This window comes from Ptychodera flava, chromosome 14, assembly GCF_041260155.1.
Source record: "Ptychodera flava strain L36383 chromosome 14, AS_Pfla_20210202, whole genome shotgun sequence".
Taxonomy (NCBI): domain Eukaryota; kingdom Metazoa; phylum Hemichordata; class Enteropneusta; family Ptychoderidae; genus Ptychodera; species Ptychodera flava.
Window position 1 is genome coordinate 16,074,374 of NC_091941.1, and position 20,420 is coordinate 16,094,793.

General features: G+C 39.0%; 1 protein-coding gene across 1 annotated transcript; it reads left to right on the top strand.

Moving 5' to 3' along the window:
• Positions 1 to 8,871: 8,871 nt before the first annotated feature.
• LOC139150653 (homeobox protein SIX2-like) lies at positions 8,872 to 10,897 on the top strand. Its single transcript, XM_070723085.1, has 3 exons — positions 8,872 to 9,196; positions 9,825 to 10,021; positions 10,413 to 10,897. Exons 2-3 carry the CDS (start codon positions 9,830 to 9,832, stop codon positions 10,863 to 10,865), a joined length of 645 nt encoding a protein of 214 aa, XP_070579186.1. The 5' UTR covers positions 8,872 to 9,196; positions 9,825 to 9,829; the 3' UTR covers positions 10,866 to 10,897.
• The last annotated feature ends 9,523 nt before the right edge of the window (positions 10,898 to 20,420 follow it).

Consider the following 20,420-nt stretch of genomic DNA (forward strand, 5'->3'; position numbering starts at 1 on the left):
ACCAAGTAATTCAGCTGTTTTCTTGACTTGCGTTGGGTCGGGATACTTGGTGTAATCATCATAAACCGTAACCAGTGCTTTCTCTCTAACTCTCATCAACGATGGACTACAGAAAAAAGATGGCTGCCAAGTCCTAATCTGCTGATAAAGATTCTTACTCGTCATCTTGACCGTACCTGTTCAAAAAAAAAGTTTGTATATGTTAGACGGCTTGTATGACCAAAACATTCACGGTTTCAGCGTTCTGTTTTCATCCAATATGAGGTATCTTATAGGTCGTATAACCCCAGGATATTTAAGCTTAGCTTTGTAGGGAGCAAGTGACGAGTGTACTGGGCAATACAGTGAAGTAGATTTAATTCAGTTTTCCGAAAAATTTGCTTGTGGAAACTTCCCATTTCCCGTAACGAAAATGACTCGTTAAACCCTATAACATCCCGGAAAAGTGTCTTTTTGTGACAAGCGATTTATTTGTATTTGCTACTTACCTTTCCTTAGAGTTGGTGAAGTGAGATCTGTCGTTACTGGAACTGTAGAAGGTTGCACTGTGGATAAGTCTAGTTGATTCTTCTTACTGTCGTCACTGGAAGAACTGCTTCGCTGGTCTTCAGCGATTGTTGGCCACTTATTGACTTCGACTTAAGGAAACGATGTTTGGCGACTCTGAAGACAATGTTCAACTCTCAACGGATGCTGTACAAATGTGCCGTGTAGACTCAGATCCACTATTTATCGAAGTGTGCATCTTTTGATTTTGCCGCCAAGTTTTGCTAAACGATGAGTGACTTTTGAAGTAAACGTTGCCGCGACAAGAGAGTGATTGACACGTGGCAGGTGTAAACAACGTGCGCCATTTTCGGATTTCTTTCGGGATACCGCACGAATGCAAGTCTGCACTTTACAAACAGGCATGGAATGATGCAATCATTCGATGAAATTCGTAAAATCTTATGTTAGAGACCATAAACCGGGTGACTTTGTCATGAACGACGAGGAGAAAAAGACACAACACATGTCGACACCGACAGATTGCATAACTTCTACCTTACGTCACGGTTGGAGTTTGAGTAACCATGCTTACGTTTAGATGTTGCAATAGCGTACGGTGCATTCCTTCGGCCAAGGTCTTGCATTGATGGTCTATTTTTCAAACAATCACGACAGCTATTGCCTGACTGTGATCTTCAAGAATAATTTGAAATTATTTCTAGAATTGTTTACAGACAGTAAACTTTAATTTTTAAAATTGAATATTTCAGAACGGGTGGTATAGGCACCTTAACAGAACGTCAAACACATAGAGAAAACCCAATACTCGAAAATTACACTTCACCATATAGAAAATCGTGTTTCTACTTCTTCGGTCCAATCAAGATTACAATAAAAAGGTAACATTGGTTCTGCCACGGCCACTCCTCTTCCACAACGCACAAACAAGCAAACATGTACAACACCATTGTACGGAAGCTACCTTCCCTGAATCAAACTGTTATGTTTATAGCAAGCGATTTTTATTTCAAGAAGTTTAAACTCACCGAAAAGCCAGCCAAGCCGGAACAGTTGTTGACGCTGCTCGTTTTCTGCGCTTTACTGCGAGGTACCACGACAATGTCACTGATCAGCCTGCTGTAATGTCGTCCAACGTTTGTTCCGCCGTATTGTTTGACCGACAAATATCGATACACGTGTTTTGAACAGATTCATAACAGTGAGTCTTGGTATGTTGGAAAAAAAACTCGTCAAACACATCGGTTACTCTTTCTGTTAAGATGAAAACTAGTCAAAAGAGCTAAGGCGTCTGCAAATGTCTTCAATTTTTACACCACCCAAGACAATACAAAAACTTCTGGCGGTGTATGAAGACGTGAAGAGGGACTGTGGGCACCAGTAGAAATCACTGAAAATATCCTTTTCATATAAGTGTTAGTCTTTCACAAAAACACTCATATTATGAAATGTGTTGTTTCATTATCATTTTTATTTGTTATGTCCTCCTATCTTACAGGTCTTGTGAAATCCATCTTTACACGAAGTTACTGAGTTTTAATACTTTCGATATTCAACGGCGATCAAAACATTAACAGAACATTATAACTATTTTGACGACATATTTTTAGTCGCTCTCCGCGGGATTTTACATTTGAAAAGTAGACGCAACTGAAAATCGGTAAACCATCCAAAGTTGCTTCGGTCTGTAAGCCAATGTGGCACGCGACTTTGGTTTGTTCTGATAATGGAGGGGCGTAAATAGGGCTTGTTGATGTTGACAAGTTCGGTCGGCAAGTTCCTTTGAAGTGGTTGGGGAGGTGATAAGTGGTATCATTAACTGTGATAAACCTAATCGATCAACACCGCCTTCTAAACACACCGGACAATTGATATATTAACAGTCACCCTTCACGAAAACAATAAGAAGAGCTTGTCAATCTGTTTCTAAATTCGTACAGAGTGACTACCTTACGTCATCATTCAAGTTGGGTTAGCTTCGTTCCTCCGTGGTTCAAATTTTCTACCACAAACGAGTCGTCAACGGCGACATGTTGACAGGGATCGGCTGCACGGTTCCATTAATTGATTGGGGAATTCAAGTGATGATTGTTATCATTGATCAAATACTTATAGATGTACACTGCCTTCTGAACGCGTTAGACAATTGATATATTAACGAGTACCTTCAAAAAGACAAGGAAGTTTGTCAATCTCTTCCGAAATTTGTACAGAGGTAGTTTTCTTCATTTTGATCAGGCAAGCAATCTGACTGTGATTGTTGGTAGCAAGACTGAATTCGAGGCCTAGGGTAGATGCATCCTTTGTACTTCACTACTGGACTGACATTAAGCAGATACTCAGAAAATGATAGTGTGACATTTTTATCTTCGGCAAAGTGAAATTGCAATTTCAGTAAAGTAAACTCGTCTTTTATACAACGCTTGCATGTGAACGATATACTAGTGCCGTGTTAAATAAACCTTTTAGGCAGTGGTTGCTTAGGGAAAACGGTCGTGTGTTTGGATGTCGGCGAAAAGGTTATCAGTAATTATAGGAAGATAAATAAAAAAACACAATTGTTACAGAATATGACGATCTCCAAGGATGATTTTCATGTTGTTGAGTATGGTACGTCTATAAAGATAAAACAACAAATCGTGGTTGTCTCTCATTGCTGTCTCATCAATCACACTTTCTTGATCTATTATACTACACCATTGATAAAGTTCGTGTCAACATTTATCTACGCAACATTGTGGCTGACTTCGTTTTTACTCTGTTTGAACAGTGACGACGATGAGATTCATAAAGTTTCATTTGTTTAACGCAACGTTTTCGGCTTTCTCAAAGCAGACTGTAACGTTCGGCAAGCCCTCGCATTGTAAAAAGGAATATTGGCCATTCACACATATCATGTCTATGATACGCTATTTGACTAGTTTGACAAACGGTATAGATGAAGCTTGTCAAGCATTATAACGGCAAAGATTGACTTCAAAGAGAGAATAACCAGTTCGGGGTGTTCAACTTGCGTTTCACACCTCAAGTGAAAGTGTACTCGCTTAACCAGTTGCTACACTTTCCGCCAGTGACCGTTTGTGTTTAATTGATGTCACCGCTTTCCTATTGAACACTCTTTGATTGTTAAGACAGAGACTGTCACACCGATCTGTCTTCAACGATAACTAATTACCATGGTAACACCTTCACACGTCAACTAAAAAACTTCATTCGTCGGAAAGATGAAAGTTACCGTCTCCATAAAAAGGAAAAAATGGAAGACTTGTGCGTACATCACTCTCTGGTTTGCGTTTGAGTGGAGAACATCAAAATGGAAGCAGGTTACAACATGATCAGAGCTTTAGAAGTTTACTTCTATCCCGAGAGATTCTCACAGTGTCCATTGGCAAGTTTGGTACCAGAGTTGTTCCATAGAAGTCAGCGACATAGCAGCTGTACGTCACCAACCAACACGAGTGGGTCACCTGCTGAGGCAACCTACACAGCGCCACCAACCATTCGACAAAGTGCAGCGAAAGCAGTAGACTCTGCAAATGGTCCAAGATTTACTGCGTCGACCACCGAAGGTATGACTATGACTCGATGCCATAATTGAACTGATTTAATTTGAAATTTAGAGTAAAGTGACCATAGTGAGCATTTCAAGGGCAACGAGAGCTGCCTGCATTTCCACTATTGTAAATATTACACCATACATACGCTTTAATACATTTTAATTATTTGGTTTATACTCTCACTCATAGATTTGCCAAGAAGGTGCAGGGAAAGCCGACTTTGTCCATTCGCCAGTGGTACGCAAGACGTGAGTCAGCGTGTTTCCATTGACGTTTGCAGTGAAAGAACACTGGATGAAGCTTTCAACTCACCAACACAGCATTCCTCTCACAGCCTTTGTCACCTGCTGGCGGCTTTGACAGATCTTCCTGAAGAAATTATCATGGTAATGGCGGTTACCCAGTCAAACTATTATCAGTCTTTTCATTTGTCCCACTGAAAATATTGATTTTTCGTATAAAAGTTGACGGAAAAAGAAAACGTCGAAATGAAGTCGTGTGACTTGTTTCAAGTTATTTACTCTAAATTCAGAGATTCAGATCTCTCATACCATTGTCTACATATATTGTTCAAATTCTATAGTTTGGTCAAGAGATTCATGTTTGTGCTTGCCTGATTTACATTTCGTTTTTTTATCCTTGCAGAGATGGATACAGTGGCGCCGTGCATGTCTCCAACCAAGACAAACCGAACACCGATCTGTGCCCTCTACGGCAAATCCTGCCAATAGACAAGCGTGCAACAACTCTCACACACCTACTAGTCCCTTGCTTCAGTTTGACATCGAACCTTGCAACGCTGCTACCCAATCCTCGTGTCCGACAACTTTCCGGTTTCCGGGCAACCCGTGCAGATTCGCATCACCGTCTTCATCATCCATCATAACATCAACGCCATTACCGGTTACATCAACACCTCACCCACGTCGGTCTTCAAACGCGTCGGTTCATTTCAGCAGAACGCAGTTTTCTCCGTTATTTCCTGACAGTCAGGGTAGTCATTCTATTCACTATGAAGGTCAGTTCATAGCATATCCCATCGCAGATAGTCAGACCTCTTCAGTTCCTTGCTTTCCAAATTCAGAATTAATTGATATGTTCTGATAGGAACTAGACGATTCGCAATATTTAGACTCGGCTAGTATTTCATGTATGTATAGCCTATGTCTGGGATATATGTAATTTATAAACTTAAAGTTATTGTAATGTTATTCATTATTTTTGAAGCACTATTCTCTATGCAAGATATACATGTACCTTATTTTCGAACTTTTGCTACCGATGGATTTATATTTAGTAAATAAAGGATAAAGAATAAATGATACAAGATACAATAACAAGAGTCATTTTGTGTGTTTTTTGCTACCTGAAAGTAATAATGACAATTCTACAACTCTATGTACTATTAATCAACAAAATACATAATTGTATACATAATTAATTTCCTTTGGCGTTAAGTCCTTGTCCAACGGCAAAAAAACAAAACAAAAAAAAACAACAAAAAAACCAACAAAACAAAAATCGGACGTCAAATCCATTTGGGCTGAATGTTTGTATACCAACAGTTAAGCCGAATGTACATAAACAACGCTCAATGCACTGTTGTGTAAGCCAGACGGTCCATCGTCAGAAGATTCACTTATCTTAGAGAGGATATTCCCTCGAACCTGTTTTAACAATACAAGTCGATAACTCCCAAAGTCGTGTGCCACCTCACCATTTTGACGGATAGGCGATATTCAAATTTGCAGATTGATAAATAAACTTACTTCTTTAAATAGTTCCTAGTTTTACCAAAAGTACTAAGAGACAAAAATTTTGCTAAGTTTATATAAATATCATAATTCTGCTGTTGTAAATTTGCGTTGTTAAAGGTTTTACTGAGTTGACAGGCACCTGCTAAAAATAGGCTATTGACAGTTGGGACGTTTTTCGCCAAAATTCACCATATTTTAGCGAAATAAACTGCTCTTTTTCCTCTTAAATGAAGAACACCGTGACATTGTTCTACTATGTAAAAATTACTAAATAAATTCAAGTAAGTCATATAGCCAACAATTTGTACGCAGTAGCGAAAGCCGTCTTTCGAGGTACCTTATCATCCGAGCAATAGCATTGCATTAGCAATGTCTTGTATAAGCTTACGTGTTCTGCATGATTTTGCCCAATTTTCGTTGTCGATTCCAAGTATCTTGTGTCAGTTGTGTCGTGAATATTACATCGCGTCTAAGAGACTATATATACACATGGAGACTGTGGTCGGACGTTAATAAGAGTCGATGATTTGTCAGGATGAGGTTGTCATAATAATCACAAATGGTTTCGGACGGGTTAGAATCGGCGAGCTGGTGTACGGCGAGTTGGATCCGGGCGGGTTGAAAAGGGTGCGAGTTAACGCTAAGCGTCGAGGGCAATGCCGAAGCGTGTACGAGGAAATAAAACCCCTCATTTTTGTGAATAAACTTATAATTGTATACCTTTTCAGTCACTTTAATTAGAAAAAGTCGAAATTAGAGCTTCTGAGGATGCCCGTCGCGCGATTGCGAGCAGACTGCTGAGACTGGGAACGTTTAGCGCGTCTAATAGTAAGAGCAGAAACGCGAAACTTCAACCCGCGCAGCGCAGTGCATGTGGTAGAAATTTTAGTTCAGCTGCATAATTTCACTCAAATTCTGGTCATTATTCATTGCGGAGCTAAATGTTTAGATTAATATATTTTGAAAAAAAATGTAAAATGTTCTCGCGTTTTCCCTGTGTGGACGTAAGGAGTTATGAGGTCAAAGGTCAGCTGGCGTGACCACCTAAAGATTTTGAACCCTGCGTCAAAGTTATTGGACCACGCGTCCTCCGATACTGATATAGTAAAGATTATGAGAGTACCGACATATAGAACTTCGATTGGCGGGTATGGTTTGTGTCATAACCTTCAACACATTTAACGTAATTTCTTTTACGATTTTCAACAATTCAACTTCGTATTCACGTGTGTTAATAATAGAAGGTAAAATGGTTTTCAATTTCACAACGTAGACCTCGCCTCCGGTAATCGCTGCAATGTTTATTCATAAAACCTGGACAAGTATAGTAAGCGATCAGTTCTATTATCTGTTTTCCCAGAAGATGGTCAGTGTTTACATATCTCGTAACAGTCTGTCGGCTTACCCTTTTGATCAAAAGAATTCGACTGTATTTAGTCGTCAGTGACTGCCGTATTTGTTTTACAGTAGTTCAGAACGTAAACGAGGTGATTATGGAACGATGTGCTTTTGCATGAATATTTCATGCTATTGCATTTTCCTCGGTGTGGCACGCGACTTGGTTTAGGGTCTATGGTTTTTTTTTTGACAACAGTTCCGCAAAGTGATCTGATAATTAGTGATTAGTGTCACTTCTCAGATCATTTCAGGAAAACTCGTCGTTGTCTCTTTATATTCCAGAAAATTGTTAGAGCAAACTTGAAGACAACGGGAAAATGGTAAATTGAGACATGAACTCTGAAAGATACACTGTTAATTACCTATGAAATCACGACAAGCCTGTAATTGGGGAAAATCTCTATTTTCCGCCAGTAGTTCTTACTTTAAAAGTGAAAGGTAAACTATAGCTAGTCGTTAGTTTCATCAACTCGAGTTCGTTGCAAATATTTTTCCAGCCGGAACTTGTAGTGTTCTAATATCATTTTGCTCATGTAGATCATGTGTTACTGTGAAAATGTCTCTGAAATCGTAGTGCTGTGTCCAATCAGTAATATCAAATTGAGAGTAGCGGTCGTATCGACTTTCACTATTCCCGAGATGTACTATAGCATTTATTTTGAGTGAAATCACTGTTTTCAAACTGCTACAGAAATGCAGTATCAGCTTTCACTTCTGATCCAGGTGTTTTCGCCGAAATTCAAAGTCGGATTGATTGCTTGATCAAAGGAGCCTATTGTTTTTGTGAATTGAGCATCCGATTGATAAGTTCTTCCCTTTTGTGTTTCACGTCAAATACCTGTCAGCGTACAATTTACCCGACTTGTTGAGAGGGCGGTACAGATCTATCAAACCAATCAAACGACTTGTTAATTGCACAGGATATACGCCAGAGAGCAAAGATCATCGTGTGACTGTGAAAAGGGAAAGTGTTGACTATAAGATGCTTTTAGCCTTGCAATGGTTTATATTGACAAACATTTTTAAAATATTAGACATGTTTGAAACGATAAAATCAGACAAGGTTGAAGTTGACGTACTGTGGTTCGTCGGGTTTCTGTCGCAGTATCAGTGATTAAACATCACTTATTCCTTGTACCGAAGAATGAAAACTACATTAGTCAAATGTTGCCTCACCACGATCATTCTTCTACTTAAGTACCAGTATACCTGCTATATCATCCACGTGACCATGGGTATACATCAGTCATATGACGCAGTAGAGATGACGGACATACAAAGTTCCATAGGCCTAAAGATTAATATTCAGTATCTTTCAGATAAGGATAAGCAGTTATTTCCTGTAGATCGTTACAATAAAATTAACTTTTTTCCCATAAGTGATTTACTATGTTTATAGATAGGTCCATAGAAGCGTAGAGTATTTGCTACGCACTTTCTAGATTAATTCAGTGATGTCACGTGAACTGTACCTTGTCATACATAATTGTTACAGCATGCGATATTGCCAGATTTCCCCTTGTTTTTCGGTCATCAAAGACATAGCTTTTATCATTGGTTGACAAGTTTGTCACTTTCACGAACAATGGCGGATCATTGCTGTTTAGGAAAGGAAAGGGGGCCGAACATGACGCGGTCGACACATCTGATTTGTCAATCATGCCGTTGTCGCGGCAACGCTTTTGTTCAAAAGTCACTGTATCAGTAGAATAAAGTTGGCGGCAAAATCAAACGATGAGCATTCTGATAAATAGTGGCTCCGTGTTACCCTCGGCACACTCGTACAGCATCCGTTGAGAGTTGAACATCGTCCTGAGAGTCGCCAAACATCGTTTCTTTGGGTCAGTGTTTTGCCAGAGAACGCCATTCTATAGAAGTTCTCCAAGTGACAACAGAAGAATCAACTAGACTTATCCATAGTGCAACCGTCAACAGTTTCAGTAACAATAGATCTCATTTCACCATATCCAAGGAAAGGTAAGTGTTTTCATGTACATAAAAATAGCTTGGGTACCAATCATATACCAGGCGCTACTGAATTTGAAGTTGTTTCCTTAAAGAAGCCAAACACATTTACTGAAAGTCAGCGAGAAGCGACTAACACCTCAGAGAGACCACAGACTCAACCTCTTCACGCGTCGCTCATTAAGGTAGAATGCGCCTCAGGGGTAGATATTCGGACTCTCAAACTTTTACAATTCTTATCTGATCTACAACTTGTGCAGGTTCATTTAAAAGCTCTTGCTTTAAGGAAACTTTTCCTCTTTAGTTTTTCGAAAATCATGAATTTTACTGTTATATAAAGTAAATATAGAGATAGCGGCCATTTTGAATTTCATATATCGGTAAATCTCTGGTAATTTGTTTCTTTGGTACCAAACTTTGCACGGTGATCCCCGATTTTATTTTTATTTTGAAAGCGAATGGTTGAAAAATTCCTTGAGGAAAGTTTGAGTAAAGTTTTTCACTTTCGAGGCGCATACTACCTTAAAAGCTAAGTTGGCGATGTCATAGATTTGCAAGACTGAAACACTGGCTTACCTCTTCGTAACGATATTTTACGATTTCGACAACTTATTTTAATATACCTTACCCAATCCAACAGATACAATGAAGATGACAGACGGGCATCGGTATTCGAAAACAGAAGCTGGGCAGCCATCTTGCTTTCGTGGTCCAGCGATTACGAAAGACAAAGTTGCTGCATTGTTGCAGGTTTATGACAACTACACCAAGTATCCCGACCCGACACAAATCAAACAAACGGCTGAACTGCTCGGTCTGACCGCAAAACAAGTACAGGTAAAAAAATTTCATGATTTTGCTGTTGTTTATAAAAGATAATGAACTAGTTTGTAACAAATTGTTTCAATGACCGGTAAAGTATATGGACCCATGCACGATGGACAACCAAACGGGATATTTGTTTAATACTTTCTCGCCTGTTACTCTCGCAAAGGGAATTCTAATTCCTGGAAATTTGAATTTTGGACGTACGAATTTCATCAATCGAAATCTTGAAAGGCTAGGATCTCCACTTTATCCTTCTGAATAGTCAATCCCTAAAAGTTTTATGACATGTTTTCAGGACTGATGAAAAGCAAGTAGAGTAGATAAAACGTCAGTTGTCTTACTGTATGATGACTATATGCGGCAGCTTCAGCCTGTTTAACGTTTTCTTTTTTTATTTCAGTGTTGGTTTAGAAATCGACGTGCACGAGAGCGACGACAGAGGAGGTATATGCAGTATCTGGAGCTGAGAGATACCCTTTTACAGCCATATTCGCCGTGTGTCAGCAGCCCACAGTCCATCCACAGTGATTCAACGATGAGTGCAACTCCCAGTGAATCCAACCAGTCCAGCTTTGAATTTCCCGGCATGCCCTGCGTGTTCAAGTCGTCACTCAATTCAGCACTGTCTCCGAGCTTACCCCCGTCTCCACCCGGTCACTTCGATCCCATCGAACCCTCCTACAACTTGACCTGGTCACCTGACGCCGTTGACTCCTGCTGGTGGGGACACGTTCCGTGTGTACCACTTCCATTCCATTGCGGTGTTATATGTGGTTTACCGAGATATGGTAACGGCTATTCAGCTGTTCCGCAGTTTCCAACTCCACCGCAGTCTCACAGATATCTTCCTTAGAACTGTCAGTAAATACGAGGAGCTATCGTGCAATTGTTTAGTGTTACTTGGTTTTCAATGTTAATGTTTTAAGTGTACAGTCAAAGATTTCATCATTTGTATGTAAATATTCCATTTTTTCACACTTATCTCTAGTTCTGCGAAGCCTGTACATATCATTTTCCTGAGTTATAAATAAATGAAGCATATTGTCCGAATTATAAGGATCTTTGTAGCCATTGAGTTGTGGTTAGTCGAGAGAGAGAGTTGTGTGTGCGTTGATCGGTTTGGCTAAAAACGTCGACATCTAGGAAATATTTTAATGTGCATATATTTCTCCACACGCCTTTCACTGCCATGAGAATGAAGGAGAAAAGGACGAAAATAGTACCCCAGTCATTTGTTGTAACTTTGAATTTAGAGTACCCTTTAATTTAAAATATGTGGGTAGTATTACCTGACACGTGTGGTGTGCACAGTATGTTTATACGACTATAATAAAGTTCGGATAAAATCAAGAAAAAGAAAGAAATGAAAGTCTAAAAGAGAAAACAAAAACAAAAAAATTAAAACATTATCTTCTTTAGTTCCAAATCAAACGGACATGTAGTGGTCAACCTCAAATGCAGTTTCTCTGTGTGTGTTATGTCAAAATATTGTTGACGATTGAATTTTGTGATATACTTATTCAACGTGACCCGGTCGGTCAACATCTTGATGTATATCCGTCCTTTTCAAGGTAGTGTGGGCCTCGAAAGGGAAGACTTCAACTTTTGATTTAACTTTCCCCAAGGAATCTTTTAGCGTTTCTTATTTAAAATTAAGGATAAAAATCGGGGGGTCACCGTGCAAATTTTGGTTCTGGAGAAACAAACTATCCAAGCTTTACCGATATTTGAAAATGGCCGCTATCCCTGTGTTAACACTCTAGAGAAAAATAAACTTTTCGATTTTTCGAAAAAGTAAGACCGTGAAAATGTTTCCTACACTAAGAGCTTCAAAATGAACCCCCACAAGCGTTTAGATCAGAAACGCATTGTCAAAGTTTGAGAGAGTCCAAATATCTGACCCCGAAGCGCATTCTATATACCTTAAATTAACTCTATGTTGTCTGTAAACATACAATCATGGATTATTCTTCGTAAGTACATGTTCATGAAGAACTTACACAACACAGACTTACAAAGTTGCAAATACGGAAACGTTAGAATGCTTGTGACTTGCTTGACAGACTGCATCAGGGAGAACAATGACAAGGTCACTGTGTAATTAGCTTAATAGAGTTGTACCGCCTCCTCAACGATTTGAGAAACATCGATGACTTTTCCTGTCGTGTGAAAGTGTAACAAGAGTCCTTTGAAGAATGAGACTGAGTAGACTTTCATTGAATATATGTGACACGAGTTAACTTCGAGTCCCTTAAACATTTACTAATTGGTATCTATATTGCTCTGTGATAATAGATTCAACCAATCACTATTGACACAAAAGTTACTGTCGCCAACTCTGCGCGAAAACAAAAATATTACAGGCTTTGCCATTTTTGAAACTAGACAACTTGTATTTCACTTTTACATTTGAACTACCGTTTTGCGGCGAGAAAGTTGGAAGTATTAAAAATACCTTAAAAATACCTTCATAACTGTCGCAGAAATTGCCAGAAGTCCTTGGATCGTATCCGTTAGATAGGTATTTAGCAACGCATGACAGTATCGTTTCTGTGTGGAAAGGCATGTAGTGTTTTAATACAAATACTCACACAGAACCGTGAAAAGGCCGTGTTAACATGTACAATCGGCATGAATTTCTTGAAACGATCTGAGAAGGGACAGTTTACGAAATCTCAGACCATTTTAGAAAACTTGTACATGTCTACTCCCTTTTAAAGGCTCATTTTGTCAAAGAAAACAAAGTAGAACCGACATAAGCGTGATGAACTCTAACTAACCTTCTCAAAGCAGAACTTGGAATAGATCATGGATTTTCTTTTCTAATTTGTGCAAGTTTAAGGGTAAACAGTAGGGCGAACGCAGTTTAGGCCACGCCTACTTTAGTAACCGAAAACCATTTTACCAACACTCTTAAACAAATGTACACGTGTGTTCACAACACTTCATCCACTTTATAACGGAACTTTTGTTTTTCTCCACAGAGTTAACACAGGGATGGCGGCCATTTTGGATTTTAAATATCGGTCAATCTCGGGTTATTTGTTTCTCTTGTACCAAAATTTGCACGGTGTGTGACAAAAATTTTTATTCTTGATTTTGAAAGAGAATGGTCGATATATTCATTTAGGAAAGTTTGTGCAAAAGCTCAAGTTTGAACTTTCGAGGCGCATACTACCTTAACTGCTCACAACATTCAAATGAAAGCAAAGGACTCACATCACGTGGATAGTCAATATCAAGAAGACTTATGCGAGAACCGGCAATTTAGGACAACAGCTTTAAAAGGTATGAAATGACGCTCTATGGATAGTGATAAAGCTAATACAGGTTCCATGAGACAAATTTATGACCTCGATTTAACGAGATTCTTTGCCGATTCAAACGACGTTAGCTTGTACAATTAACGCCTACACCCCGATCGTTTATTTTTTAATCTGTGGCGAATTTAGCGTGTGATATTTAAATACCGTCCAAAATTGAAGTTGGGTGAAAAGAACAGCAACAGACAACATGTTTATTATTTTTACATGTAATTGATTTATTGTGATGTTACAATCGAACACTCGACATTGTCTATATTGCCTGCTGGTATGTAGAACATAAAAACAAAAGAGAAAAACTAGGACATTAATGAATAAAATATACTGTAACTTTACAAATAGCGATTAAATAACTTTAACCATAACATATAAATATTCCAGTCCGTGTGAAGAAACTCATTACCAGTAAATGACGTTACTGGCAGTTCTAAGGAACATATCTGTGAGACTGCGGTGGGGTTGGAAACTGCGGAACAGCTGAATAGCCGTTACCATATCTCGGTAAACTACAGGTAACACGGCGATGGAATGGAAGTGGTACACACGGAACGTGTCCGGCCAGCAGGAGTCAACAGCGTCGGCTGACCAGGAGGTTTCGATGGGATGGAAGCGACCGGACTGAGACGGAGATAGGTTTGGTGATGGCGTTGAATAAGGTGACGACTGGAACATACATGGCATGTCGGGAAATTCAAAGCTGTGCTGGGCTGATTCAGAGGGAGTGGCCGGTGTTGACGATACATCGGAGGTCGTTGCATCACTGTCAACGGAAGATGAACAAAGCTGGACGCGGGTATCTCTTAATTTCAGACGCTGCATGTATCTCCTCTGTCGTCGTTCCCGTGCACGTCGATCTCTAAACCAGAACTGAAACATAGAAATAAAATACCGTTTATAAGTGCTGACGATGTAATCTACGATAGGAGTATACTTACTATCACATTCGGTGTTTGACATCAGTGTATAGTTTGTGAGGTTTCTTACAGCGTAACCATGTACAAACAGATATGACAACACTTTTCAAGCAAAGCGCCATCTGATGTTAGTTTTAATATATTCTACTCTCAGCACGTCGTTAACGTATTCCAAAAATGAAGTGCATTTCATGAGTGCTTACAGCACTTCACATTCCTTACCTGTACTTGTGTAGTGGTCATACCAAGCAATTCAGCTGTTTTCTTGACTTGCGTCGGGTTGGGGTACTTGGTGTAATCATCATAAACCGTAAGCAGTGCTTTCTCTCTAACTCTCATCAACGATGGACTACGGAAAAAAGATGGCTGCCAAGTCCTAATCTGCTGATAAAGATTCTTACTCGTCATCTTGACCGTACCTGTTCAAAAAAAAAGAGTTTTGTACATGTTAGACGGCTTGTAAAGTCCAAAAACATTCACGGTTTCAACGTTCTGTTTTCATCCAATATGAGGTATCTTATAGGTCGTATATCCCCAGGATATTTTAGCATAGGGAGCAAGTGACGGGTGTACTGGACAATACAGTGCAGTTGATTTGATTCAGTTTTCTGAACAAATTTGGCTTGTGGAAACTTCCCATTTACCTCTATGCCGTAACGAAAACGACTCATTAAACCCTGTATTTTAAACATCCCGGAAAAGTGTCTTTTTGTAACAAGCGATTTATTTGTATTTGCTACTTACCTTTCCTTGGAGTTGGTGAAGTGAGATCTGTCGTTACTGGAACTGTTGACGGTTGCACTGTGGATAGGTGTATAATTAATGTTTCTTACTCTTGTCACTGGAAGAACTACTCCGCTGGTCTTCAGTGATTGTTGGCCACGCTAATGACTTCGACGTAAGGAAACGATGTTTGGCAACTCTGAAGACAATGTTCAACTCGCAACGGATGTTGTACAAATGTGCCGAGTAGACTCAGATCCACTATTTATCGAAGTGTGCATCTTTTGATTTTGCCGCCAAGTTTTGCTAAACGATGAGTGGACTTTGAAGTAAACGGTTGCCGCGACAAGAGAGTGATTGACACATGACAGGTGTAAACAATGCGCGCCATTTTTGGATTTCTTTCGGGATACCGCATGAATGCAAGTCTGCACTTTACAAACAGGCATGGAATGGTAAAATCATTCGATGAAATTCGTGGAAATTTATGTTAGAGACCATAAACCAGGTGACTTCTGTCATGAACGACGAGGAGGAGAAAAAGACACAACACATGCCGTCACCGACAGATCGCATAACTTCTACCTTACGTCACGGTTTGAGTTTGAGTAACCATGCTTACGTAGCAGATGTTGCAATAGCATACGGTGCATTCCTTCGGCCAAGGTCTTGCATTGATGGTCTATTTTTCAAACAATCACGACAGCTATTGCCTGACTGTAATCTTCAAGGATAATTTGAAATTATTTCTAGAATTCTTTACGGACAGTCAACTTTCAAGAACGGGTGGTATAGGCACCGTAACAGGAGGAAGTCGAATGCATACAGGAAAGCCCATACTCGAAAATTACACTTCATCATATAGAAAATCGTGTTTCTACTTCATCGGTCCAATCAAAGATATAATAAAAAGTTAACATTGGTTCTGCCACGGCCACTCCTCTTCCACAACGCACAAACAAGCCAACTTGTACAACACCATTGCACGGCAGCTACCTTCCCTGAATCAAACTGTTAAGCTATGTTTATAGCAACCGGTTTTTATTTCAAGAAGTTTAAATATCACCGAAAAGCCAGCCAAGCCGGAACAATGGTTGACGCTGCTCGTTTTCTGGCTTTCGCGAGGTACCACGACAATGTTGTAATCTCCACAAATATAATAATCTCCACAAATGTAATATCAACAACAATTGTAATAAAATGCACCCATAAATGTAATATCGCCCATAAATGTAACAAAAATCAACCATGAATGTAATAAAAACACCAACCACAAATGTGATAAATTGTAACCATAAATGTAATAAAAAAATCACCCAAAATTTAATACTTGTCAACCATAAATGTAATAAATCTATTTTGTCATTGCAATTGAGGAATTAGCCTTTAAATATTGATCTATGTGATAAGGAAAGCAACTCCACTCATTATTCATTTCTAAATTGTTTGCGTTTAGTGTGTTTTGCATATTTGAAAGTGTATTTTACGTTTCCTGTTTGTGTACAGAACTGACTGGCCATGGCTAGACACAGATGTAATCTGAGTGTCAGTGCAGTCTCTACTCCAGAGTGGGGAAGACTGTATAACACTACGATCCTTTAACGCCGTTTTTTCGAAAATTGCCGTACTTTCTTAATCAATCTCCTCAAATTCGTCTTCAGTGGATAAATTGTGTGGAATAATCGATAGATTGTCTGTATTCCTATGTTGTCCCACTTGAAGTTTGTTCCTTCACTAGGGATGCCAGGATGTCTAATTTTGTTCTACTGTGTTCAAGGTAGTGTTCGTATTGTTTTTTTACTAGATTGAAATATATGTTCTCGTCAACATGTTTTGTGTCGTAAGTTTCTGTTATAAGGTTTTATATTTCTCTGTTATTTGTTCTGAGTCATCTGTCATAAACTTTGTGTCACTGGTTGACGAGTTATTTTGACGCTTCCTTATCATGTAATTATCAGTGTCCAGAACTGCTGTTCCACTTCCGTTATCTAACGGTTTGATCAGTACCTCGCCGTTTTCTGATAGCGTTCTCAAAGTATTCTATTCTGTGTTTCGGAAAGGAAACCTAGTTTCACGAAAGTATGCAATAACATTACATTAGTCTTATTAAAGTTATTATTTACTCAAGGCATTGATAAACAAATGATCACATATGCAAGTTCAAGTTTATTACATTTATGGTTGAGTTTTATTACATTTATGGTTAATTTGTTTATTACATTTGTGGTTGCGGGTTGTTACATTAATGGTTGACTATTTTATTACATTTGTGGTTGATTTTATTACAATTGTGGTTGATATTACATTTTTGGAGATTATTACATTTATGGAGGTTACAAATGTCACTGATATGCTGTGCTGCACTGTCGTCCCACGCTTGTTCCGCCATATTGTTTGACCGACAAAATATCAATACAGTGTTTTTAACAGATTCATAACAGTGAGTCTTGGTATGTTGGAAAAGCATTCACTGGTGTAGTACACGTGCTGCGTGCTGCTGCAGACTCGTCAAACACATCGGTTACTCTTTCTGTTAAGATGAAAACTAGTCAAAAGAGCTAAGGCGTCTGCCACTGTCTTCAATTTTAACACCAACAAAGACAAAACAAAAATTCTGGCGCTATGAAGACGTGAAGAGGGACTGTGGGCACCAGTAAAAATCACTGAAAATATCCTTTTCACATACACGTGTTAGTCTTTTACAAAAACACTCATATTATGAAATGTGTTGTTTCATTATCATTTTTATTTGTTATGTCCTCCTATCTTACAGGTCTTGCGAAATCCATCTTTATACGAAATTACTGCGTTTTGCTTTCGATAAGCAACGGCGAATCAGAACATTAAGTTAGTAGAATCACAACTATTTTGACGATATATTTTTAGTCGCTCTCCGCGGGATTTTACATTTGAAAAGTAGACGCAACTGAAAATCGGTAAACCATCCACAGTTGCTTCGGTCTGTAAGCCAATGTGGCACGTGACTTTGGTTTGTTCTGATAACGGAGGGGGCGTAAATGGGGCTTGTTGATGTTGACAAGTTCAGTCGGCAAGTTCCTTTGGAGTGGTTGGGGAGGTGATAATTGGTATCATTAACTGTGATAAACCTAATCGATCAACACCGCCTTGTGAACACACCGGACAATTGATATATTAACAGTCACCTTTCACGAAAACGATAAGAAGAGCTTGTCAATCTCACCTTTCACGAAAACGATAAGAAGAGCTTGTCAATCTGTTTCTAAATTCGTTCAGATTGGCTACCGTACGTCATTATTCGAGTAGGGCATGCGACAAGGCTTTGTTCAAATTTTCTACCGCAAACGAGTCGTCAACGGCGGCATGTTGACAGGGATCCGCTGCACGGTTCCATTAATTGGTTGGGGAATTTAAGTGATAATTGTTATTATTGATCAAATACTTATAGATGTACACTGCCTTCTGAACGCGTTAGACAATTGATATATTAACGAGTACCTTCAAAAAGACAAGGAAGCTTGTCAATCTGTTTCGAAATTTTGACAGGGGTAGTTTTCTTCCTTTTGATTGGGCAAATAACCTGACTGTGATTGTTGGTAGCAAGACTGAATTCGAGGTTTAGATGCGTTCCTTGTACTTCACTACTTGACTCCCTTCAGCAGATACTCAGAAAATGATAGTGTGACATTTTATCGTTGGCAAAGTGAAATTGCAATTGCCGTAAAGTAAGCTCGTCTTTTATACATTGCTTTGCATGTGAACGATATACTTCCAACGTGTTAAATAAATCTTTTAGGCAGTGGTTGCTTAGGGAAAACGGTTTTGTGTTTGGATGTATGGCGAAAAGGTTATCAGTAATTATAGGAGATAAATAACAAAAACAGAATTTGATTAGTTGAGTATGATACGTCTAAAAAAATAAAACTACAAATCGTGGTTGTCTCTATTTGCTGCCTCATCAATCACACCTCCTTAATCTTTTATATTACACCATTGATAAAGTTCGTCCCAGCATTTATCTACGCAACGTTGTGGCCGACTTTGACTTAACTCTGCTTGAACCGTAACAACAATGAGATTGATAACTTTTCATCTGTTGAACGCGACGTTACCGACTTTCTCAGAGCTGACTGTAACGCGCGGCAAGCCCTCGCATCGTACAAAAGAATATTGGCCATTCACACATATTATGTCCTGGATACGCTATTTGACAAGTTGAAGGCCTTGGAAATCTTTGACCTCCTTGGAGTTTATGGTCTTTCGATTAACAAGTAAAGCACTGGTCTTTAATGAAGAAGTCACTGACGAAATTGTATTAAACTATGGTAATTGATTAACTCAACCTCACAGATAACTTATTAAAGGGGCGGTATCCAATGCTTATAACTTTACGCAAATGTCAGTCCACCATTGTTGGTCTAAAACTCACTGTTCCTGCCATTCTATAGATGCGAAAAAGACGATGCCTCAAATCAATTAAACTTCAGTTTTCCGATCAATCAGCGATTTATGGCACAACAGTTTTTACTCAACTAAAACCAATTTATAAGTCACTTGTTTTTATCCTTAAGACACGGCGTCTTATTATTTGACGCTTTCTTTCCTACATGTCAAGCAATGTTCGATAACTTTACAATATTAGGCTTTGAGAACAAACGGTGGACACGGACATTGAATCATTGAAAGGATCTGCGGCAGATTTATCTGAAGGGATCCGACATGAGATAAATATTACTATTAGTCGACGGAAACGTAATCTACGCCTTATAAAAATGTCCTACTATTGGTCTACCGACAAGGACTTATCGCTGGAAACGAAAGGCAGCATCTCTTTCTGAACCTATCAATTGTCAACTTGCGTCTGATAAGGGAAGCATCCCACCGTTTATTTACCTGTACAAGACTGTTCAAGTTAAGGTAGATAGCAGTCTTATCCCGAGTTTTCCTTAACAAAGTTGATAGAATAAATGATAGAATTATTACATTTAATTTGCTGAGGGTATACAGAACTAGATTTCATGAGCGACCGCAACTTTTGATTTTGTCGTCAGTTTTGTTAGACTACAGTTTTTTTTCTACAAAAGCGTTGCCGCGACAACGGCGTGATTGACAGGTCAGAGATTTCGGGATGCTCCGTTTTCGGATTGTTGATCGCTGCCATACAAGTACACTGTTGACATGTAGTCCATCATCATCTTTCTAAATGACAAACTTGTCAAGACTGTCAAAAGGGCATAAACGATCGGGATTTCTTTGATGGCTAACAAAGAAAAATGCTAATCACAAGATCACATGACTTTCTCTCCGCTGAAATTAATCGCTCACCTGAAATTGATCGTAACATCTACGTGCATGTCATCAAGTTAATCATGATCAAATGAATCTGTGTTCCGCAGTACAAAATATCTCATTCCATAAGTCTACTCTTCCCCTAAAAAGTTAGAGATTGTAATTCTTTTTTAAGGTCAT

Bases quoted from the DNA above. Each gene is read 5' to 3' on its own strand.
- LOC139150653 (XM_070723085.1), top strand. From the start codon at position 9,830: ATGAAGATGACAGACGGGCATCGGTATTCGAAAACAGAAGCTGGGCAG. The intron at 10,022-10,412 runs GTAAAAAAATTT...TTTTTATTTCAG, and splicing joins TGACCGCAAAACAAGTACAG to TGTTGGTTTAGAAATCGACG.